Source organism: Somniosus microcephalus, unplaced genomic scaffold, assembly GCF_052327205.1.
Source record: "Somniosus microcephalus isolate GS21.2 unplaced genomic scaffold, FLI_Smic_1.0 scaffold672, whole genome shotgun sequence".
NCBI classification, from domain to species: domain Eukaryota; kingdom Metazoa; phylum Chordata; class Chondrichthyes; order Squaliformes; family Somniosidae; genus Somniosus; species Somniosus microcephalus.
Window position 1 is genome coordinate 36,018 of NW_028225859.1, and position 24,481 is coordinate 60,498.

At 47.3% G+C, this 24,481-nt stretch overlaps 1 protein-coding gene across 1 annotated transcript; it reads left to right on the forward strand.

Annotated features, from left to right (window-relative positions):
• The first annotated feature begins 20,221 nt into the window (after positions 1–20,221).
• LOC147081214 (ferritin heavy chain B-like) lies at positions 20,222–23,218 on the forward strand. The gene is made up of 4 exons (XM_085980898.1): positions 20,222–20,351; positions 21,074–21,220; positions 21,982–22,107; positions 22,942–23,218. The coding sequence occupies exons 1-4, from the start codon at positions 20,250–20,252 to the stop codon at positions 23,086–23,088; spliced, it is 522 nt and encodes a 173-aa protein (XP_085837024.1). The 5' UTR covers positions 20,222–20,249; the 3' UTR covers positions 23,089–23,218.
• Positions 23,219–24,481: the final 1,263 nt, after the last annotated feature.

Sequence of the window (24,481 nt, forward strand, 5' to 3'; positions counted from 1 at the left end):
CATACTCTCAGTGGAATCAGTTTACAGGTTCAGTCTCTGTGGGAACAGTTCATAAATTCAGTCTCTGGTATTAATTCGTTCCAGACAGCATCCTCCATAGCCTTTTTTTTTTTTTTTTTTTTAACAGCTTGTACTTTCGTCCTGTTGAACCAGCAGTGCGGACTTATACAACCCACTGGCTGTCTTGATAATGTCCCTGGATTTATTTTACAAATTTAGCACCTTTCGTAGTGTTCGGACTGAGGTAGTAGAAGTAATAATATTTTAAACAGTTATTATTTTCTGCTTCTTCTTTTTCTTTTCTGCCTTTTTGAAACTCTCCGAGCTCTTTTCCCGGCTGCCATCTGTAGCGCCACCAACTCTCTATGTTCCTTAGACCTTAAGTGCTTCCTCAGGATTTCAGCACTTTGGGAGTTCCCATCACAATTTGGGCAGACCACATCCTCATAACATTCGGTGTCACTCAACAGGTCAAAACCCTTCTTCAAGCAATCATATTCATCCTGCTCTTCCTCGGATGTCTGCCCTTCCTTCCCTCCTGGCCTCATTTGTGCGTTCAATCCTTTCCCTTCCTTCAGGGATTTCGTTATCAGGCTATTTAATCCTTCTACTGAAGTAGCTGTTTCCCCATTCTCCTGTTCCCCTGGACGTAATTCAGCGTACTCCTCCATTTCATCCATCATTTTCTCCAATGCTTTCATCTTCTCTTCCTCTTGTACTTTGGCTTCCAGTGCTTGGAGAAGTTGCGCCTCGATGCTCTCTAGCTCATGTTCAGGGCCCATTCCCAGTTGAAACTGTTCTTCAAGTCGGTCAACCTCGGTAATTGCCGCCTCATATTTGTCTTGGGCTTCCTTCCATATTTTTATGAGTTCTGCCATGTCTTTCACCTCTACATCCTCATCTATGTATGGAACTTCTACCGATGAGTCTGTCTTGGCCCTGAGCTCCTCAAGAATTTCCTGCAGCCTTTGGACTTCTTGCTCATGTTCAACCTTTAGTTGCTCATATACTTCCAACGAAACTAGCTTTTCGGAGGTTGCTGAGTTAACCCCCTCCAGAATTGTAGTCTGGGCCTGTTCATACTGTTTTTTCAACTTCTCGCACTCTGCTTGTAAGGAGTCGTAGAGAAGAACTGGAATAAAATCCTGGCTTCCTGAAGATTCCTCTTCATTTGTTTCTTTCGCAATTTCCTGTTGGAGTTCAGCCAAGGCTGCTATGCTATCTGCCTCTCGAAGTCTCACTGCCATCAACTCTTCTTTATTCTTGCAGTCCATCTCAGCCATTTCCCGTTTACTTTCATTTAACTGAGTGAGTAGTCCCTTATTTTGGGCTGAGAGATATTGCACCTTCTCATGTAGACCCTTGCACTCCTTCTCTGCTTGACATAGCTGATTACCGCTGATTTGGTTCTGCGTTTCAAGTTCCAACATCCTTTGCTTAGCTTCTTTCAGTTTCGTCCCTATAAGCTCCTCTTGCAACATGGCCACATTATTCTCATCAGGTAAAGAAGCGTTTCTCTTTTCCATGTCCAAGATTTGTTTCTGCATCTCCTTAAGAGCACCCTGTGATTCAACTTCTCTTAACTTTGCCTGCACTAGCTCCGTCTCTAATTGCAGAACAAAATCCTCAGTGCAGCGTGATTTGCCCTTCTGCTGTATCTCTAGATCATGCAAATATTCTAACCCCTGAACATCATCAGGGAGATGTGATCGGTAATTGGTCACGATGGCTCTATGGTCGCTCTCTGCTTGAGCCAGTAGGTTCTGTTGTCTTTCCAGACTCTCCCATTCGGTGTCATAGAACTTTTTCATTGTTTTCATCTCTTGTACGAGGCGGTAACTTAATTGTTCTAATTGTTGTTGTACTTTGAAATAGCGTTGAGTTCGAGCCCGGTGTTCCTCCGTAATGCATATGTCTGTAGCTTGAACAGACTCAGAATTCTCTGTCTTTATGCACGCCATCGATTTTCCAACCTTAGTCTGTGAGTTAATGTTAACCTTGTTTTTCATACATAAGCTGGACTTATCGTCTTCCGGCTCAGAGTCTGAGCTGCTTGTCTGCACCGAGTCCTCACTCGTCATTGCTTGTCGGTAGTGCCATTCCATGTCTATTTTCTTGATCCACTCCCGTCCTAGAAGTGGTGGTCCTCCCTCAGGTAGTACGTACAAATTCATTCTTGGGTGTACTTTACCCCTATCTCTCACCTTGACTCTTATTTTCCCCATGGGGTATACGCGATGCCCCGTGTATGTCTGTAATACGAACTTGGTATTTCTTAAGGGTATGTGAGAGAATAGTCGGTGGTAGTCCTTTTGGTTGATGACTGATACAGCTGATCCCGTGTCCAGCTCCATTCGTACTTGGACTCCAGCTATTTTTAGTGTGACCCAGATCGTCTGTAGATCATTTACTTTACCCACATTGTGGATTCTCAGACTATCCAACTCCTTGCTGTTTGGGTCTGAGTCTGAATTTTGTTCGTCTGAACTCTTTTCAGCCACCTGATGCACCTTGTTGTACTTTTCTTGTGGTGGTGGCTTCCTTTGCTTGTTGGTCTTCTTTCCGGACCTGCATACCTTTGCGATGTGACCCAGTTTGCCACATTTCCTGCACTCTTGGTTCTTAAACCAGCACTGATTCTGGTCGTGCGTTGTCTTTCCACAACGGTAGCATTTGGGAGTGCTTGCTGTAATTTGGTCCACCCCGAGTGCCGCCGCCTTTAGCTGCATTTCCGCCGTCCCTTTCGCTGCGGCTTCGTGCGATGAAGCTATGAGGACAGCCCTGTCCAGTGTGAGGTCGTTTTCTTCCAGAAGTCGCTTCTGCGTTCCTTCTTTGGCCAAGCCGCATACGAACTTGTCCCGCAGCGCCTCTGTCAAATTCCCTCCAAACTGGCAGTATTTCGCTAGCTTACGCAGTTCGACCAAGTATTCCGCATTGCTTTCATCTTGCCTCTGGGTTCTGGCGTAAAATTTAAATCGTTCAGCCAGCATCAACGGTGTGGGGTTCAAGTGATCCTTCAACACTGTTACGATCTCTTCGAAGGTCTGGTCCACTGGTTTAACTGGTGCTATTAGATGTTTCAAAAGCCCGTATGTTTTTGCTCCCATCGAATTTAACAAAGTTATTGCCTTGTTGTCATCCTCAATTTCGTTGGCTACGCAATATATTTCTATGCGTTCCACATACGTGGCCCAGTCTTCTATTTCAGCATTAAAGTCATTAATATTTCCTCGCTTAGGCATCTTCTTCTCTTTTCGAGTACAGTACAAGTATTACTTTACTTATTATTAATTTTCTTCTCTCTTCTTGAGAACACCACAAGTATTGCTGTACTTATACTTATTTTCCCTCTCTTCTTGAGAACACACCAGCCTTTCTGAAAAATCTTATTACTTTCCTGAAATTCTTAATAATTTCCAAGATGGCGGTTTCCCGCTTCTTCCTTCTTCTTCAGCGGTTTCCCCGCGAAAAATGGCGGCTTTCCCGCGCTTCTCGCTCTCCCCGCCCACTTCGATGGCGGTTTTCCCGCGCTTCTCGGCGCTCTCCGCCCACTTCAATGGCGGTTATCACCCGTTCCCCGACGCTGACTTTCAGCCCAAGTGCGGGCCTTATCAGCGGATGCGATCGATGGCCCGGCTGCGCCTCGCACTTGAAAGCGGCCCCCGGCCTCTGGCTCACCCGCTCGCGCGGCTCTTGCTCGCTCCCTCCCGGGCTCTGGCTTACCCGCTCGCGCGTTTCACCGCGGCTCTTATCAGGGATTGTGATCGCCCTGTCTTTGCAGCCAACGCTGCGGCTTACCCACGAGGTTATGGAGGCTTCAGGGTCCTAATGCCTGTCGCTTCCAGCCTGTCGGTTCCAGACTGGTGAGGATTGAAACCTCTCTTCAACGTCCTGTCTTCGGACGAAGCCGCCGTGGAACAACTGCCGCAGGGTTCGAATCCTGACTCGTCGCCAATGTTAAGTCTGTGGGTTGTATTATAAATAATCACAGACTCCACTGTTAACAAAATAAAACACGTCTTTACTATTCAGAGGCTCGGGCGATTCTGCCCTAGTTAACGTATCACAACCCTTATATACTGGTGTGGTCACTATCGGTATTACAGTATACATGAGCCAATAGATAGTGCAACCCTAAAGTAGTGCTCTTAAAGGCGAACGGTTACATTCTATAGTTCCCTTAAAGGTAAACGGTTACATACACAACAAGATCCACCGGATCGATCCAGGCAGCGGAACCGTTGCTTCAGGACGCCAATCGTTTGCTCTATGATGTTCCTTGTGGCTTGAAGGCTTTCGTTGTATGCCTCCTCCACAGGGGTCCTGGGCACGCGGAGGGGTCATGAGCCATGTGCACAAAGGGTAGCCCTTGTCCCCAATAAGCCATCCCCTTGGTGGAGGCTGTGCCTCGAACATGTCAGCCACAGTAGTCTGGCGCAGGATAAATGCATCGTGGCTGCTTCCTGGAAAGCGGGCATTGACAGCTAGGATGCGCTGCCTGTGGTCACACACCAGCTGTACATTGAGGGAATGGTAGCCCTTCCGGTTGCGGTAATCCTCGGCATTGTCGATAGGTGCCCGCATAGCCACATGCGTGCAGTCAATGGCGCCCTGCACCATGGGGAAGTCAGCGATCCTGGCATATCTGACTGCACGCTGCTCCTGCCTCTCTAGGGTCATGGGGAAGGAGATGAATTGGTGTCTCCTTGCGAAAAGGGCATTGGTGACCTGCCGGATGCAGCGATGCACGGCGAACTGGGAGATGTTCGCTATGTCCCCAGCAGCGGCTTGGAAGGAGCCGCTTGCATAAAAGTTCAGAGCCACCGTGACCTTCACTTCCACCGACAGAGACATCCTGCACATCAGCTGTGGACGCAGATCTCTGTGAAGCAGCTGGCAGATCTCTGCAACCACCTCCCTTCTGAAGCGCAGCCTCTTAACACAATGCGCGGCAGTCATGGTGAGATAGGACACCTGCTGCCGGTATTCCCTGAGTGGGTAAGGCCTACGTTGCCGACACCTGATGGCCCCTCTGCGTCTAGGCATGGCTGGCCCTCTCACACAGCGTCTGCGAGCCCTTCGCACATAATGCTGGAACTGACGGTTGGAACCCCATGCAGCCCCCATAATAAACTTGCAAACAGTGAAATCACAAAGAGTCAAATTTCCAAGCTCTGGCCAGAAGCCAAAAATACCTCTCCTATGTTGTCCCAAATCAGTAAGGTCTGTTCCTTGGTCTCTGTCCAGAAACCCAAAGCACTAAAGTCATTGCAGCAAAATGGTTGGCCTTTATAGTTCAGTGTAAGTGCCCTTTAATTAGTGCTCCCCGAGGCCCGCAGGGCCTCTGCTGCGTTCCACTTCACAGTTCTTAACAGTGCCACGCCCACATTGGGCGGGCGCCACTGAATTTCCGGTTTGGGGCGCACAAACAGCGTTGCACGACGAAATGACGTCATAAGCGGCGCGCGCAGCTGAGCGGGCGCAAACACTTTGCGCCGGCGCTAAATGTCAACTGAAGTTGGGCGTTGGCGCAGACCGGCCTGCGCCCGGGCGCTAAGTGCCTAGCGCTGGAAATCTACCCCTCTTATGGCGTTAACGGCTGGCGAACGCAACTGAATTTCTAGGCCCACAAATTAAACATCCATTAAAGCTGTTCAAAAATAGTTCATCTAAAGGGAATGAATGAACTCCATTTGAAAATACCAAGCCACAAGGGCCCTTTAAATATTCTCTCCAGCACTGAGCGAGTATACATGGATAGACTGATTCATAATAAAATGTTGGCTGGACTGTTTCTAGGAGTTAAACTGGAAAATACATTGGTTTTCCACACCACAAGGGAAATGAAAGCTCTTTGGACATTTGTAATGGCTCAGCCGATTGATGCGTCACGTGTCTTGCACACCTATGATTGTTCTGACACTCTGGGGAGACCACCTTCACTTTTACTGCTGGTGGGAGCCAAGTTCAAACACCACTGTAGTAACAACTGAACCTCTCTCCAATGATGTACCTAAACGAGATTAGATGCCATGGTGTAGGAACAGGGCAGACACATGGGATTAGAACCACTGCTTGTGAAGAGAATAAACAACATGAGCTGGATACGAACAGGAGGCAGCCATTGAGCCCCTCGAACATGTTCCTCCATTCATTGAGATCATGGCTGATCTGTGACCTCACTCCATATACCCGCCTTTGCCCCATATCCCTTAATACCTTTGGTTAACAAAAATCTATTAAACTCAGATTTAAAATTAACACTTGACCGAGCATCAACTGCTGTTTGCAGAAGAGAGTTGGGCCAAACATCCTATTTCTGTGTTGTATGGTTTATGTAATTCACTCTTCTCTGTTCTGGAGGTTTTTGTAATGATCAGTAACCTGTCATTCTGGAATGGTACTCTAGGTGGCGCTGTCTGTATATAAGAGTGGGCACCCCACGATGCACTAGGCTACCCACAAGGCAGCAGTCAAGATGGAGGCCTCTACAGATACTGTACCTAGCCCACATGTGCTCAATAAAGTGTCCAGCAAAAGCAAGCTGTTCTTAATAAAAACGACTAGTTATTAATGAACATAACAAGATACCAGGATATGTAAGATCTGCTGAATATTGTGCAATGCGACATGAAGAATTTGAAGCCACCAGAGCGTTTGAAACTCACAGGAAATGTCGACTACAATTGGCAGACTTTTAAACAACAATTCCAACTCTACATTGCTGCCATCGGGTACGGTACGAAGCCAGGCACAAGGAAAATAGCATTGCTGCTCACGGTTGCAGGCCCATAGGTGATAGAGGTATTTAATACATTTGTATTTAATCCAGAGGAGAACAGAGAAAAATTAGACGATGCGCTAAAGAAGTTTGATACACATTGTTTTCCCAAAAAGAATGAAACCTACGAGAGGTACATCTTCCGTTCTCGGACACAGCAGCAAAATGAGACTTTTGATAGCTTTTTGACTGATCTGAAACTGAAAGCACAGACATGTAATTTCTCTGAGCTGAAAGCATCCATGATTCGTGACCAGATTGTGTTTGGTATTCATGATAAAAAAAAGTCAGGGAACGTCTGTTGAGAGAAACCGAACTGACATTGCAAATTGCTGTGAAAATATGCCAAGCTAGCGAGTTAGCTCGAAAGCATGCCAAGACTTTCAGTGAAATCAATGATGATGCGATTGCAGTAAGTGCTGCTGTCGGTGCTGTGTCCTACAAGGGGAAGAAACATGGGCAGAACAGAAGTGAAAAGCAATCGGAGGAAGGAATTTTTAATTGTAAACGCTGTGGTTACAAACACCAGTTAAAACAATGTGCAGCGTTTGGGAAAATGTGCACAAAATGTCATGGAAAGAATCACTTTGCCAAACAATGCTTTTCAAAAGTAAAAACAAAGAAAGGGCAACAAGTCTGAGTTAATGTGATTGAGGACACTGATTTAAGTAAGACATTTTTTGTAGGAATGGTGTCATGTGACAATATAGAAAAGGATACAGAAAATGTGCAGCCCTCAGGAATAAACAATGCTGAACATAACGTCAATGCAGTAAAAGAGGACAAATGGATGATCCCACTGCAGGTAAATGGAGCATTAGTTACATTGAAACTAGACACTGGGGCAAAAGCAAACTTAATCAGTATGAGTGACATTAACAATATGAAAGAAAAGCCCAAAATACAGAAAAAGTCAGTACTACTGAAGGACTATAATGGACAGAAAATAGATAGCTTCGGTGTATGCAGACTTAAAGTGACAGTCAAAGACAAAGTGCATCATCTCATGTTTTCTGTTGTGGCTGAAGGACTTGATTCACTACTGGGTGACAAAGCTTGTGAGGACCTGGAACTGGTCAAGAGAGTCTACCGTATAAACTGTGCCATAAGCAGACCAGATGACTCGGTGGATTCTGTAGTGAATAATTTCCAGGATGTGTTTAAAGGATTTGCAGTTCTACCATTCACTTACAAGATCCAGCTAAAGGAGGATGCTCAGCCAGTGGTACATGCTCCACGAAGAGTTCCAGCACCCCTGCATGACCGGCTCAAGAATGAACTGGACAGAATGACCACACTAGGAGTCATCAGGAAAGTCGAAGAGCCAACAGACTGGGTTAACTCCATGGTATGTGTCAAGAAAAAGAACAATGATCTAAGAATATGCATGGATCCAAAGGACTTAAATGCAAACATAAAACGTGAACACTACCAGATTCCCAAGCGAGAAGAAATCACCAGTGAAATGTCAGGTGCCAGATACTGTACAAAGCTCGATGCCTCACAAGGATTTTGGCAACTAAAACTGGATGAAGAGAGCACCAAATACTGTACCTTCAACGCACCATTTGGCAGGTATTGTTTCCTCAGAATGCCTTTCGGGATAATATCTGCATCTGAAATCTTTCATAGAGCGATGGAACACATAATTGAAGGTCTGGAAGGAGTTCGGGTCTATGTTGATGACATCATCATCTGGGGCTCCACACTGAAAGAACACAATGAGAGACTGACTAAAGTGCTACAGAGCATATGCCGGAATGGACTGTAGCTCAACAAAGCCAAGTGTCAGTTTGGCGTCCAGGAAGTTACTTTCCTGGGAGATAATCTATCTGGTAAAGGAATAGAGCCAGATATGGAAAAAGTAAACGCCGTACTCAAAATGCACTGACCCACTGACAAAAAAGGAGTGCTACGCATCATGGGGATGATAAACTTCATTGGAAAGTTCATTCATAACTTGTCAGCCAAGAGAGCCTGTCTGCGAGACCTGCTACGTAAAACAAATGAGTTCGCATGGACAGAAAGACATGAACAAGAGTGGATCAACCTCAGAACAGTGCTGACAACCACACCTGTACTCACCTTCTTTGACCGAACAAAAAGTATCAAAGTGTCAACAGATGCATCAAAAGATGGCTTAGATGCGGTCTTGCTACAAGCAGAGGGTGAAGATTGGAAGCCTGTTGTGGTAAACCACTGTTTGTATTCCTGTTTGTCCTGTTTGTATTCCACTGTGTACATGCCTGGACATGCCTCGGCTGACTCCTCCCACAGGTCCTAGTATAAAGGTGACTGCTCCCCAGCCCTTAGTATCATGGACCGGTCGACCACGCGAGGCAGACCTCCATTCTGTTGTTAATAAAAGCCTTTAGTTACTCTTCTAACTCTCAGTCTTTTATGAGTAATTGATAGCACATCAATTTTATTAACAACATTTTTATAATGGAGAAGATCCTCACACCAGCATGCCTGGACTTAGATCATCGGGAGGCGGACTCATCCACCAAGTTTACTCACTGGCTTAAGTGTTTCGAAAAATTCCTGACCGCCTCCGAAGCAATCAAATCGGACGAGGACAAACTGGATGTCCTGACCTCCAAAGTGAACCACCGAGTGTACTCGGTCATCCAAGACGCGACCTCGTACGCGGACACTATCAAGCTCCTCAAGGACCAGTACACGCGCCCAGTGAACGAAGTGTACGCCAGGCACCTCCTGGGGAGTCGTAAACAACAACCTGGGGAATCGACCGTGGAATACCTTCAGGCACTGTCTGTGCTTGGCCGGGCCTGTGGTTGTAAGGATGTAAAGGCCGCCGTGTACACAGAGGAACTTATCCGGGACGCTTTTGTAGCGGGCCACAGATCCAATTACACCCGACAGCGACTGTTGGAGCAGAGTAACCTCGACCTCAACAAGGCCTCTGAACTCACACTATCGTTGGATGCAGCCTACCAGGGCATGGATGCCTACTCCTCTGCACCGTGGACGCCGCGGGGAATGACAGCCTGGGACACGGTAGGACCGCCTCATAGCGCCGTGCCACCCCAGCCACACCCCAACAACGGCCCAACTACCGCAGCAGTGTCCCAAGGCCAGACAGCAGTGCCCCAAGGCCAGAAATGCTACTTCTGTGGCCAGGCAAAACACCCCAGAGCGCGCTGCCCGGCGAAAAACGCGATCTGCTCGGGCTGCGGGAAGAAGGGACACTACGCTAGCGTCTGCAGGGCCAAAGCCACCCCGAACCCCAGCAGCGCCGCGTGTGGGCCATGCGGGTCGCCATCTTGTACCTCCCCGATCATGTGCGAATCACCGGTACAGCAGCCATTTTGGACGCCTCCAGCCACATGGGGATCATGGACGCCGCCATCTTGGCCGACAGCCGGGACGCAGCAGGCCCCCGACACCGCCTCATCTGATACCCGCAGCGACACACCGACCCCTACGCTGGCATCCGTTACACTGGACCAAGCGAGACCGCACCAACTGGCCAGTTCCACAATGGACATTAAGGTAAATGGTCACGATACAATCTGCCTTTTTGACTCTGGGAGCACGGAGAGCTTCATCCACCCCGACACGGTGCGGCGTTGCTCTCTCCCAGTCCTGCCTGCGCAACAGCGGATTTCTATGGCCTCCGAGTCCCAGTCGGCGGACATCGGCGGCTACTGCGTGGTGACACTCGTAGTAGACGGGACCGTGTACGATCATTTTAAACTTCTGGTCCTGCCTGACCTCTGCGCTGCCGTCCTGCTGGGGTTAGATTTTCAGTGCCACCTTAAAAGTGTTACGATGGCGTACGGTGGACCCCTACCCCCACTCACAGTCCGCAGCCAGCAGCTTCCAAACTGCCCGCCGCGCACCAGGTGCAACCTCTCCACACTCAGAGTCACCCCCCCCCAACTGTTTGCTAACCTCACCCCCGACTGTAAGCCCATCGCCACAAAGAGCAGGCGATACAGTGCCGGGGACAGGGTTTTCATTAAAACCGAAGTGGAGCGGCTCCTGAAAGAAGGGATTATTGAGGGCAGCACCAGCCCCTGGCGAGCCCAGGTTGTGGTCGTTAAGACCGGCGAGAAGCAGCGCCTGGTCATCGACTACAGCCAGACAATAAATCGCTACACCCTGCTGGACGCCTACCCACTCCCCCGTATAGCTGATATGGTCAACCAGATCGCGCAGTACCGCGTCTTCTCGACCATTGACCTGAAATCAGCGTACCACCAGCTCCCCATCCGCCCTGAGGACCGCCAGTACACTGCCTTTGAGGCAAACGGCCGCCTCTATCACTTCCTTAGGGTTCCCTTTGGCGTCACCAACGGGGTCTCCGTCTTCCAAAGGGAGATGGACCGGATGGTAGATCAAAATGCGTTGCAGGCCACTTTCCCATATCTGGACAATGTGACCATCTGCGGCCGTGACTTGCAGGACCATGACGCAAACCTCGAAAAATTCCTCCGCACCGCCCAACTCCTAAACCTGACATACAACAAGGAGAAGTGCATATTCCGCACAAACCGCCTCGCCATCCTTGGCTGTGTTGTGGAACACGGAGTCATCGGCCCCGACCCCGACCGGATGCGTCCCCTTATGGAACTTCCACTGCCCCACTGCCTCAATGCCCTGAAGAGGTGCCTAGGGTTTTTCTCCTATTACGCCCAGTGGGTCCCCTACTATGCGGACAAGGCCCGTCCGCTGATCAAGTCCACCTCTTTTCCCTTGACGGCAGAGGCCCGCTTAGCCTTCCACCGTATCAAGGAGGACATTGCCAAAGCCACCATGCACGCAGTGGACGAATCCATCCCCTTCCAGGTGGAAAGCGACGCGTCTGACTTTGCCCTGGCCGCTACCCTCAATCAGGCGGGGAGACCCGTGGCCTTCTTTTCACGAACCCTCCAAGGCCCGGAGACCAGACACTCCGCTGTTGAGAAGGAGGCCCAGGCGATTGTGGAGGCTGTGCGTCATTGGAGGCACTACCTGGCCGGAAAACGATTTACCCTGCTCACTGACCAGCGTTCAGTTGCTTTTATGTTTAACAACAAGCAGAGGGGCAAAATCAAAAATGACAAGATCTTGAGGTGGAGAATCGAACTTTCCACCTACAACTACGAGATCTTGTACCGGCCCGGGAAGCTAAATGAACCCCCGGATGCGCTATCGCGTGGCACCTGCGCCAGCGCGCAGATCGATAGACTGCGGGCCCTCCACAATGACCTCTGCCACCCGGGAGTCACCAGGTTCTTCCACTTCATCAAAGCCCGCAACCTGCCTTACTCTATTGAGGAGGTCAGGACCATGACCAGGAACTGCCAAGTCTGCGCTGAGTGCAAACCGCACTTTTATAGACCAGACAGGGCCCACCTGATAAAAGCCACTCGCCCCTTCGAGCGCCTGAGCGTCGATTTTAAAGGGCCTCTTCACCCTGTTCGGCTTCCCCAGCTATATCCATAGCGACCGGGGCTCATCGTTTATGAGCGACGAACTCCGTCAGTACCTGCTAACTAGGGGTATTGCCACAAGCAGGACCACCAGTTACAACCCCCGGGGGAACGGACAGGTGGAAAGAGAAAATGCGACAGTTTGGAAGGCCGTCCTGCTAGCCTTAAAGTCTAGGGGCCTTCCAACCTCCCGCTGGCAGGATGTGCTCCCCGATGCGCTCCACTCTATTCGGTCACTGCTCTGCACTGCCACTAACGCCACCCCTCATGAGAAAATGTTTGTCTTCCCAAGGAAGTCCACATCGGGGACATCGCTACCGCCATGGCTGACGTCCCCAGGGCCGGTCCTACTGAGAAGACACGTGAGGACCCATAAAACGGACCCCCTGGTCGAGAGGGTCGACCTCCTCCACGCCAACCCCCAGTATGCTTACATCGCATACCCGGACGGGCGGGAGGACACAGTCTCCATAAGAGACCTTGCACCCTCGGGGGCCGCAGTAACCCACTACCCACTACCACCACCCCCCACGATCCGATATCCAGCCCCAGCAGACGGCAGGCCTGGGCCCCGCGACCCGCTCGACATCTACGAGGACGACACGCCTGTGCCACAGCCTACGCTGGACTCGACGCCGGAAACTTCACTACCCCTGCCGTCGCCACGCAGATCACAGCGGCAGACAAGACCTCCGGAGAGACTCCAATACACTAACTTTTAATACACTTCACCCCGCCGGACTCAATTTTAAACAAGGGGTGAATGTGGTAAACCACTGTTTGTATTCCTGTTTGTCCTGTTTGTATTCCACTGTGTACATGCCTGGACATGCCTCGGCTGACTCCTCCCACAGGTCCTAGTATAAAGGTGACTGCTCCCCAGCCCTTAGTATCATGGACCGGTCGACCACGCGAGGCAGACCTCCATTCTGTTGTTAATAAAAGCCTTTAGTTACTCTTCTAACTCTCAGTCTTTTATGAGTAATTGATAGCGCATCACCTGTTGCCTATGCCTCCAGGTCTATGACTGATACTGAGTGTCGATACGCACAGATTGAAAAGGAATGTCTAGGCTTGGTAGTTGGACTAGAAAAGTTTCATGGCTACATATATGGACGTCCCACCTTCACAGTCGAGGCAGACCACAGCCCACTGGTTGCCGTCATGAAAAAGAACCTGAATGAGATGTCTCCAAGGATTCAACGACTCATGTTAAAGCTGCAAAGATATGACTTTGAACTGATCTGCACATCAGGCAAATACATAGTGTTAGCAGATGCACTATCCCGAGCACCCACAATGAGTCATGTGAGCTCTACTGAAGAAGACGTGGATGTTCATGTGAGTATGGTCACTGCTGCGCTGCCCGTGTCAGACACAAAATCAAAGCAAATAGCAGAAGAAACAGTAAAAGATACAGTATTACAAACAGTAATAGAGAACATTGATCATGGCTGGCCAAAAGGTTCCTGTCCAAAATATTTTCACATACGGTCAGAATTGAGTGTCGCAAGTGGACTATTACTAAAACAGAACAGAATAGTCATTCCACAGGCTCTACGTCAAGACGTGCTCAAAAGGATTCATGAGGGACACCTCGGAATTGAAAAATGCAAAAGGAGAGCAAGAGACACTGTTTATTGGCCTGGTATAAATAAGGACATTGAGAACATGATAGGCAAATGTGAGACATGTCAGAAACACCAAAACAAACAAGCAAAGGAACCAATGATAGTAGCTGACATACCAACAGCACCATGGCAAAAGGTTGGTATGGACCTTTTTCATTTAAATGGTAAAGACTATCTAATAGTGATTGACTACTATTCTAACTATCCTGAGATGGCGCTGCTCTCAAGCACCACAGCAAGCAGTGTCATAATGCATGTGAAATCCATCTTCGCCAGACATGGAATTCCCAGGATTGCCGTTAGCGACAGTGGTCCGTGCTTCAACTGTAAGGAGTGGCAACAGTTTGCAGCACATTATGACTTTCAACACATCACATCCAGTCCTTTGTACGCTCAGTCGAATGGTAAGGCAGAGAAAGGTGTTCAAGTTCTCGAGCAGCTACTGAAGAAAGCGACAGAAAGCAAGTCTGATCCTTATCTCGCCCTGCTGAGCTACCGAGCCTCGCCTTTAGACTCTGGTTCTTCACCTGCTGAACTCCTAATGGGTCGCAAGTTGCGTACCACACTACCCTGCTGTGCAAAAGAAAAGCAGAGTAAGGAACTGAGACAGAGACTTCAACTGTTAAAGCTGAAACAGAAATCATACTATGACAAGTCATCCAAAACTCTGAAACCATTGACAAGGGATGATGTTGTCAGGATTGAGGATCCAGATGCATGGAACAGGAAAGCTACAGTTCTTGAGGAAGTAGGACCAAGGTCATACACTGTTAGAACTGAGGAAGGACATATTCTCAGGAGGAACCGCCGTTCCCTCCTAAAAACACAAGAGACTATCGAAGAGCAAATCGATGACAATGCCGCAACTGAATCTTGTCACTCACCACCAGGACAATCTAACACAAATACACATACAGGCTCTCATGAAAAAAGCATCAGACTTACCTGTGCTTAGAAGATCCACACGTGAAGTGAAAAAGCCTGATAGACTTAATCTTTGAGTACAAAGAAAACGACATTGAAAATGTATTGACTGTTGAAGATGTTTATGTTGTTATTGATTGATATTGATTGATACTGATTTTGTTTAACCTCAAAGAAAGGGGGATGTAATGATCAGTAAGCTGTCATTCTGGAATGATACACTAGGTGGTGCTGTATGTATATAAGAGTGGGCTACCCACAATGCACTAGGCCACCCACAAGGCAGCAGTCAAGATGGAGGCCTGTACAGATACTGTACCTAGTCCACATGTGCTCAATAAAGTGTCTAGCAAAAGCTGGCTGTTTTTAATACAAACAACTAGTTATTATGAACATAACAGTGTTGTGGTCCTATTAAATGCCTGGTAGTTGGACCAGAGTTACAACAGGATAGGAACACAAACCGAAATACTGCAGATACTGAGGCATACCAAAGCAACAGCAGAGGAGAGAGGTAAAAAGTAATCAGAGTGTGACGTCACCAGGGAGCAGGTAAGTGATTGGTTGGTGAGTATTTCTTTTCAATACAAGTTTGACTTCTGTGGTGTTAAATTTCTAGGGTCTCTGGCGTAGTGGGGACAGTTGGTAAATAAAGCGCCCTAGAGTATACCTGTAACTGGGGTATTGAATAATTTTTTAGATTAATTAAAGGAGTAAGTCATGGCAGGAGAGTTCAGACCCGTGTTCTGCTCCTCTTGCTCCATGTGGGAAATCAGGGACGCTGCCAGTGTCCCTGACGACCATGTGTGCGGGAAATGCATCCAGCTGCAGCTACTTGTAGACCGCAATGCGGCGCTCGAGCTGCGGGTGGATGAATTTTGGAGCATGCGCGATGCTGAGAGGGTCGTGGATAGCACATTTAGCGAGTTGTTCACGCCTCAGGGTAGGGCTGCACAGCGGGTGACCATCAGGCGGAGCAACAGAGGCAGGCAGGAAGTGCAGGGAACCCCTGCGGACATCCCACTTTCAAACAAGTATACCAAGTTGGATACTGTTGAGGGGGATGACTCACCAGGGGAAGGCAGCAGCAGCCAGCTTCCTGGCACAAGGGACGCTTCTGCTGCTCAGAAAGGGAGGAAAAAGAGTGGGAGAGCAATAGTGGTAGGGGATTCTATCGTAAGGGGAACAGATAGGCATTTCTGTGGCCGCAAACGTGACTCCAGGATGGTTTGTTGCCTCCCTGGGGCCAGGGTCTGGGATGTCACTGAGCGGCTACAGGGCATTCTTAAGGGGGAGGGTGAGCAGGCAGAGGTCGTGGTCCACATTGGGACCAATGACATAGGAAGGAAGGGGGAGGAGGTCCTGCATCAAGAAGTTAGGGAGCTAGGTAACAGATTAAAGAGCAGGACCTCGAAGGTTGTAATCTCTGGATTACTCCCAGTGCCACGTGCTAGTAAGTATAGGAATGGGAGGATAGAGCAGATGAATGCGTGGCTAAAGAGTTGGCGTAAGGGGGAGGGTTTTACTTTCCTGGATCACTGGGCCTGCTTCTGGGAAAGGTGGGACTCGTACAAGTCGGACGGGTTGCACCTGAACCAGAGCGGGACAAATATCCTTGCGGGGAGGTTTGCTAGCACTGTTGAGGGGGGTTTAAACTAACTTGGCAGGGGGATGGGATACAGAGGGGAGCTGAAATAGGGGGTGATGTGCTGCCAATTATAGAGAAAAAAACAAGTCAGCTTGGTAGACAGGGCAAATATATGAGGGCAAGGCTGGGTGGCATCTATTTTAATGCAAGGAGTCTTACAAATAAGGTGGATGAACTGAAGGTGTTGATAAACACATGGGAGTATGATATCGTTGCTATCACGGAGACATGGTTGAGGGAGGGGCAAGACTGGCAGCTCAATATTCCGGGGTACAGAATCTTCAGGCGAGACAGAGGGGGAGGTATAAGAGGAGGGGGTGTCGCAATATTAATTAAGGAGTCAATTACTGCAGTAAGGAGGGATGATATATTAGCAGGTTCCTCTAATGAGGCCATATGGGTGGAGCTTAAAAACAAAAAGGGGGCAAGCACTTTGCTGGGAGTGTACTATAGGCCTCCAAACAGTCAGGGGGAGATAGAGGAACAGATATGTAGGCAAATCTCAGAGAAATGTGCAAATAATAGGGTAATAATAATGGGGGATTTCAACTTCCCCAATATTAACTGGGATAGTCAGAGTGTGAAAGGCTCAGAGGGTGTAGAATTCTTAAAGTGCATCCAGGAGAGCTTTTTGAGCCAGCATGTAGAAAGTCCTACAAGAGAGGGGGCGGTACTGGACCTAATTCTAGGGAATGTGGCCGGCCAAGTGGAAAAAGTGCTAGTAGGTGAGCACTTTGGTGATAGTGACCATAATATGGTAAGATTTAAGGTGGTCATGGAAAAGGACAGGGATGGGCCGGAAATAAAGGTTCTAAATTGGGGGAAGGCCGATTTTAATAGGATAAGGCAGGATCTGGCCAAAATGGACTGGGATCAGCTACTTGTAGGAAAATCCGCATCGGAGCAATGGGAGGCTTTCAGAAGGGAGATTGAGATCATACAATGGCAACATGTTCCCGTAAAGGTCAAGAGTGGTTCCAAAAACCACAGGGAACCTTGGATGTCAGGGGATATACGAGAATGGATTAGGAAAAAAAGGAGGGCTTTTGGTAGATACAAAAGGCTAAAGACGGAGGAAGCCCTAGAGGAGTGCAAAAAGTGCAGGGGGATAACTAAAAAAGAAATTAGGAGATCAAGGAGGGGCCATGAAATAACACTGGCGAGCAAAATAAAGGAAAATCCTAAGATGTTTTATAAGTATATTAAGGGTAAGAGGATAACTAGGGAAAAATAGGGCCCATTAGGGACAAAAGTGGCAATCTGTGTGTGGAGCCGGAAGATGTAGGAGGGGTTCTAAATGAATTTTTTGCATCTGTTTTCACGATGGAGAAGGACGATGTAGACATAGAAATAGGGCGGGGGGACTGTGATATGCTCGAACATATTAACATCGAGAGGGAGGAGGTATTGGTGGTTTTAGCTGGCCTAAAAATGGATAAATCCCCAGGCCCGAATGAAATGTATCCCAGGCTGCTGGGTGAGGCAAAGGAAGAGATTGCGGGGGCTCTAACACATATATTCAGGACCTCTCTGGCCACAGGGGATGTGCCAGAGGACTGGAGAACCGCTAATGTAGTACCATTATTCAAGAAGGGTAGTAGGGAAAAATGAGGGAACTACAGGCCAGTGAGCCTAACATCAGTGGTAGGAAAATTATTGGAAAAAATTCTGAGGGACAAAATTTGTCTCCACTTGGAGAGGCAAGGATTAATCAGAGATAGTCAACATGGCTTTGTCAAGGGAAGATCATGTCTGACTAATTTGATTGAATTTTTTGAGGGGGTGACTAGGTGTGTGGATGAGGGTAACGCAGTGGATGTGGTATAGATGGATTTCAGTAAGGCCTTCGATAAAGTCCCGCACAGGAGACTGGTCAAGAAGGTAAGAGCCCATGGAATCCAGGGTGCCTTGGCACATTGGATACAAAACTGGCTTAGTGGCAGAAGGCAGAGGGTGATGGTCGAAGGTTGTTTTTGTGACTGGAAGCCTGTGGCCAGTGGGGTACCACAGGGATCGGTGCTGGGTCCCTTGCTGTTTGTGGTCTACATTAATGACTTGGATATGAATGTAAAGGGTATGATCAGTAAGTTCGCGGATGATACAAAAATTGGTAGGGTGGTAAATAGCGAGGAGGGTAGCCTCGGTCTGCAGGACGATATAGATGGGTTGGTCAGATGGGCGGAACAGTGGCAAATGGAATTTAACCCGGAAAAGTGCGAGGTGATGCGCTTTGGGGGGACTAACAAGGCAAGGGAATACACAATGAATGGAAAGACCCTAGGCAAGACGGAGGGTCAGAGGGATCTGGGTGTGCGAGTACACAGATCCCTGAAGGCGGCGGAACAGGTGGATAAGGTGGTAAAAAAGGCATATGGGATACTTGCCTTCATTAGCCGAGGCATTGAATATAAGAGCAAGGAGGTTATGATGGAGCTGTATAAAACACTGGTTAGGCCACAGCTGGAATACTGTGTGCAGTTCTGGTCGCCACACTACAGGAAGGATGTGATCGCGTTAGAGAGGGTGCAGAGGAGGTTCACCAGGATGTTACCAGGGCTGGAGCGCTTCAGCTATGAAGAGAGACTGGGCAGATTGGGTTTGTTTTCCTTGGAGCAGAGGAGGCTGAGGGGGGACATGATTGAGGTGTACAAAATGATGAGGGGCATAGATAGGATGGATGCTGAGGAGCTTTTTCCCTTAGTAGAGGGGTCAATAACTAGGGGGCATAGATTCAAGGTAAAGGGCGGGAGGTTTAGAGGGGATTTGAGAAAGAACTTTTTCACCCAGAGGGTGGTTGGAGTCTGGAACTCACTGCCTGAAAGGGTTGTGGAGGCAGAAACCCTCACAACATTTAAGAAGCATTTGGATGAGCACTTGAAATGCCATAGCATACAAGGCTACGGAACAAATGCTGGAATATGGGATTAGATTAGACAGGGCTTGATGGCCGGCGCGGACACGATGGGCCGAGGGCCTCTATCCGTGCTGTATTACTCTATGACTCTATGATACTGGAAATCTCAAAGAAAAACAGAAAACGCTGGAGACACTCAGCAGGTCAGGCAGCATCGGTCGAGAAAACACGAGACACTTGACCTTTCTGGTATAAAACCATTCCTCAAAACAGACCCGGGGTTTGCAGGAGATGAGGAAACAGTGCAAACTAACCACAGGACTTTACAGCTCTTAAATTTCATGGGGATAAAAGTCCACATCGCACTTTACAGTGACGGAGCAACAGATTCTGTCTGAAGCTCCCCACTGATCCACTTTCCATTTCCCCAACTCGTTGTGGGCTGCTTTGCAGATCCACTGCAGACTGACTGGTGTAGGTCAGTCTCTTTCAATCTATTGTGGTCAACATTGTGAACCTTGGTATCACGGACTCATTCTGGAGCCACCGAGATGCCCATCAATTCTCCGAGAGACGGGTTAACTTAGAGCCGGCTGTGCTCGACACCATCTGTAGGGTGGAATTTCATCGAGCTCTTTGAGATATGTTGTGAAACTCTGATTCTGAGAACAGAGACGCTTTCAAATTCAGTTTGAGGAAAGTCAAAGAAACCAACAGCAATGACATCACAGAATAATCATCCAAACCTCTGTATTCCAAAGCTCTGATTGGCTCTGGGTATCACACACCGCCCCCTCTCCTTTGTTAATTGGTGCCTGGATTGATGGAAGATCCTGACTGGCTCACAGGGATTGTCAATCATCATTGATCATGCCAGACCCTGTTGAAATGCAGGAGCTTGTGAGGGTAGAGGTTAGGTTGTTACTACAGTGGAGTTTGAGCTCAGTGCTTTGCAACAGGAAGAGTTAAGATGGCCTCCCAAGTGCGTCAGAACTATCACAAGGACTGTGAGGATGCTGTCAACAAGCAGATCAACATGGAGCTCTATTCCTCCTATGTTTATCTCTCCATGGTGAGTTTTGTATTTTTGGGGTCCTATTTCAAAATTAAGGCTGTTATTTTATTCTAAGCAGGTAGAATTTCTCTAGGTCAATGAATGGGCTTTAGAGGGTCTCTCTATAGCCCTCCCCAGTCTTAATCCAGTGAATGCTCTTAAGACAGTGATCTTGCAGAAGGACTCTTTCCTGCTCTGTAATAGCTCTGTCCTATTCTGATGTGTTTATATTTGAAACTAACTCCAGGGTTTCATCAAGTTTGTAATGGAGGGTTCATCTTGAAGATTCACTAAAACTAGTCAACTTCCAACTTGGATGGCAACAATTAGATTGAATTGGGTGACTAGTTAGTGAAACATTGGCTGGTTCTGGCCAGTTTTTATCCCCCTCTAATTGAGTGAATCCTGTTAGTCTTTCTCACCTGAGGATGGTGTTAAACTATTTAATTTTAAAGATTTGGCTCTTTTCCTTCTCTGCTTTTAGACTTTCATCTGGGAACAAAAGAAGATACCACAGATATTTTGACCAAGTGTAGTTGAGAGCTTTATTCCAAAAAGCATTAAAGCTCGCTAATATATTCTAGTAACATAACCTCCTATTCTGTTGAGCTACTTCAATGAGGAGCTTCCAACATATTCAAAAAGGATTTGGAAAGTATTGGTGTTGCTACCATTTGAGTTGGCCATGGATCAGATCTAGATTTCAATTGTCTCTTTTCCATTTTTCTCTCTACCTGCAGTCGTATTACTTTGACCGGGATGATGTTGCCCTGCGTCACTTTGCCGAGTTCTTCAAGGAGCAGTCACATGAGGAACGTGAGCATGCTGAGAAACTGCTGAAATTCCAGAATATGCGTGGGGGGCGTGTTGTCCTGGAGGATGTCAAGGTTAGATTCAGCAAACTTTGAAGAATTGCCATGGTTTTGTGAAAAGTAGGCTAGTTACCTCATACTAGATTATCTGAGTCATGGAAGTTGTTCCAAGAGGAGGCTCAATGATTGTTGTATGCATGGATTTTCAGAAGGCAGGAGATTGCTGGCAGAAATTGGAAGTGCATTAGAAGCAACCTTGTGACCCCAATAAAACTGGGTGGAGTAGGAGGCAGTTGGTATAAAATAGACCACTGGATGGTGACTAGTGCATATGATCTAAATGTGCAAATAGTGATCTGCTGAGCTAGGGTCTATAGTGAGCTCCAGGGCAAAATTGGAGACTGGCTAGGGGGTTGACTGGAAGGAAGTGGTTGATGTTCACATCAGATGTAAGAGTGTAGGGATTTGGGGTGTGTCCCAGTACAGATGTCATTTAGAAGCTAGCTTGCAGAGACAAAAGGCTGATTGAAAGGTGGGCTTCATGTTCTGGCATAGAATAGAAAGCAAGGAAGTGTTACTGCAATTACTGCTAGATAGACCTCATTTGGAATATTGTGCTCCATTTTAGGTGATCTCACTTTAGAGCCTATAGTGCTGTGATTTCAAGTCAAATAACTCATTCCAAAGAGAATTCTTGATGAACTGTCTGGTTAAAATCCTGGCTTAGAATATCAAGAATGACATTGAGTTGTGATCTGACTAACTCCTGAAATGTTCAAGTCTGTTAACTAATTTCTTCCAATGTTACTCTATACCCCACCCCTACAAACTCTCAGAAACCAGAGCAGGATGAGTGGAGCAATGGCCTAGTGGTGATGCAGAGAGCTCTGCAGCTGGAGAAGGATGTCAACCAGAGTCTGTTGGATCTACACCAACTCTCCACTGGGAACACTGACCCTCGTGTAAGTTCCTAATGTCTCATTTAAAGAAAGATTTGCATATCTACAGTGCCTTCCTTGTCGTCGGTGTCCAAAAACACTACAGCCAATTCAGTACTTCTTGAAGTGTCATTATTGTAATGTTTGCAACATGGCAGTCAATCTGCACACCAAGATCCTGCTGCAGAAATGAGAGAAATCACCAGATAGTCTGTTTTATTAAGTTGGTTAGTGATAAATATTGGCCAGGACACTGACATTCCAGTTTGTTTTCTTTGAAATAGTACCATGTGGGCAGACAAGACCTTGTGTACTGTTTTATCCAAAAGACAATACCTCTGACATTGCAGCTCTCCCTCAGTACTGCAGTGAAGTGTTGGTTTTCACTCAATTCTCTGAAATGGGACAACCCAGGGCCTTCTGACTGGCAGTGGTACCAGTAAGCCATGGCTGACACTTGCCATGTTTTGGGTGAGTTGAAGGCTATCTGGGGAGCTTAATCTGATCACTGATCTTTAGCAATATCTCCATGCCCAATAGGTTTCTGATGATCTTTCACAAAAGACTTCAACATCAGGATCTCACTGAGATGAGGCCAGTGCATAAAGCAGATTGAAATTGGGACACCAAAGGATAAGTTGTAACTGAAGGGGGTTCTGCTTTCCAATTTTAAATTGGTAAATGCATTACTCCTGGAGTAAATCTAATCTGACGTCCAATCCACCTATTTCTCTGCAGCACTTGTACCAGTTACCCCATCCAGTAGAAGATAAAGGACCATCTCCATGGGCGGTGAAGCTCAGAAGGCCTTTGATGATGTCTCCTCTGAGCTAATTGTGCTTTGTTTTTCACTTTCAGTTGTGTGACTTCCTGGAGACCCACTACTTGGATGAGCAAGTGAAGATGATCAAGAAGCTTGGAGATCACATCACCAACTTGAAGAGACTGGGAGCCCCTGAGAATGGCATGGGAGAGTACCTGTTTGACCAGCACAGCCTGAGTTGAATGGGATTCTTGAACCATTAGTTCTATACAGGTTGGAAATGAAGTGTGACCAACTTCTGGTGGTGAATACTTTGGTTGTCATTATTTCCCAGTTTTCTCATCTAACTCACAGTACATGGAAATAAAGGTTATTCATCATTGAACTGGTTTGTCTTTGTTTAATTAAATAGCTGATCTGGTTAAGATCCCACTGCACAATACACAGCTGTGTAATATGATCCAAGTTCAAAATACAGAAGTCACTCCCAGGATGGCTGTGCCCACATCTTCAAATCATCACTGGAGAGGATTCTAATGGTTTTCTGAGCTCTCGGTAACAGTTCCTGCTGAAAAGGGTTTTTTATAACATCTGCCAGCAAACAGTCATTAAGCTGTGGTGGTTTAAAACAAAGAAATGGGCAAGGGTGAAGGGGGTTGAATTAGTGCTGACAGTAGTGACTCTTCAGTCAGGAGAAGGGAGAGTACATGCCTGGTGTCTTGCTTCAGACTTTTACCTGTAAAGGTGGGGGAATGATCTGCTATTGAGCTGTCTTTACATTTGACTGATGGCACAAGTCACGCACTAGATTGCCAAAGCTGTGTGACATGTGTACACAGTACAGCGTTGGCCATCTTAGAAACTTCCATTTGGGCAGGATCATTTCTGTTTATCATTTTCTTTCCCAGGTTACTTTCTTTTTCTAGCCCCACCGACGGCAATACTTGATGTCTGGGATTAAGTAAAGCACTAGTCTGAATCGAGCAGTAGTGTGTCCTACGGGGAGTTTGTTGGTGTTGGGTAAAGTGAAGCTAAATCAGTAATCATGTAGGAGTCACTGGAAATAGAGTGCGAGACTTTCATAGCAGCAAAGAAAAACACGTTAGCTTTATTAACTCTCCGCATGGACTGAGGGACTCGGCCTCGTCGCAGGGCTATGACATCGACACACAATCGACGACTCTTAAAGGGACCCTGCTCCGATAACCCAACCAAGTTCCGTACATAACGTGGAGCGATAACATTGCCTATACATAGTGAATTGTGTTACTGTCCCTATGTGCTCTCTGCCACAATCATATCAATCCTATTCAAGCCAATGATTTTTCTACCAAAAACTAACTTACTTTCTATTGCAGCAGCATTGTTGCAGGTGTAACATTTGCATACTGAATTATCATTGGCCCGCAAGCATCGAAGCAATACCTATTGTATTCACGTGATCACATGTTGCGTTGTCATTGGCCTGCAGGCATCTGTAAGGACTGCTATTGTTTAGAAGATCCAGGGGTCCGAACTCCATCTTGTCCACACGGTGCTGTATTGATTGAGAAAGCTTACAGACTTGATGCTTCATTAAAAGTTTAAATTGTAATAATCCGTTGTCCTGCAATTTATTATTTTTGTGCAAAACAA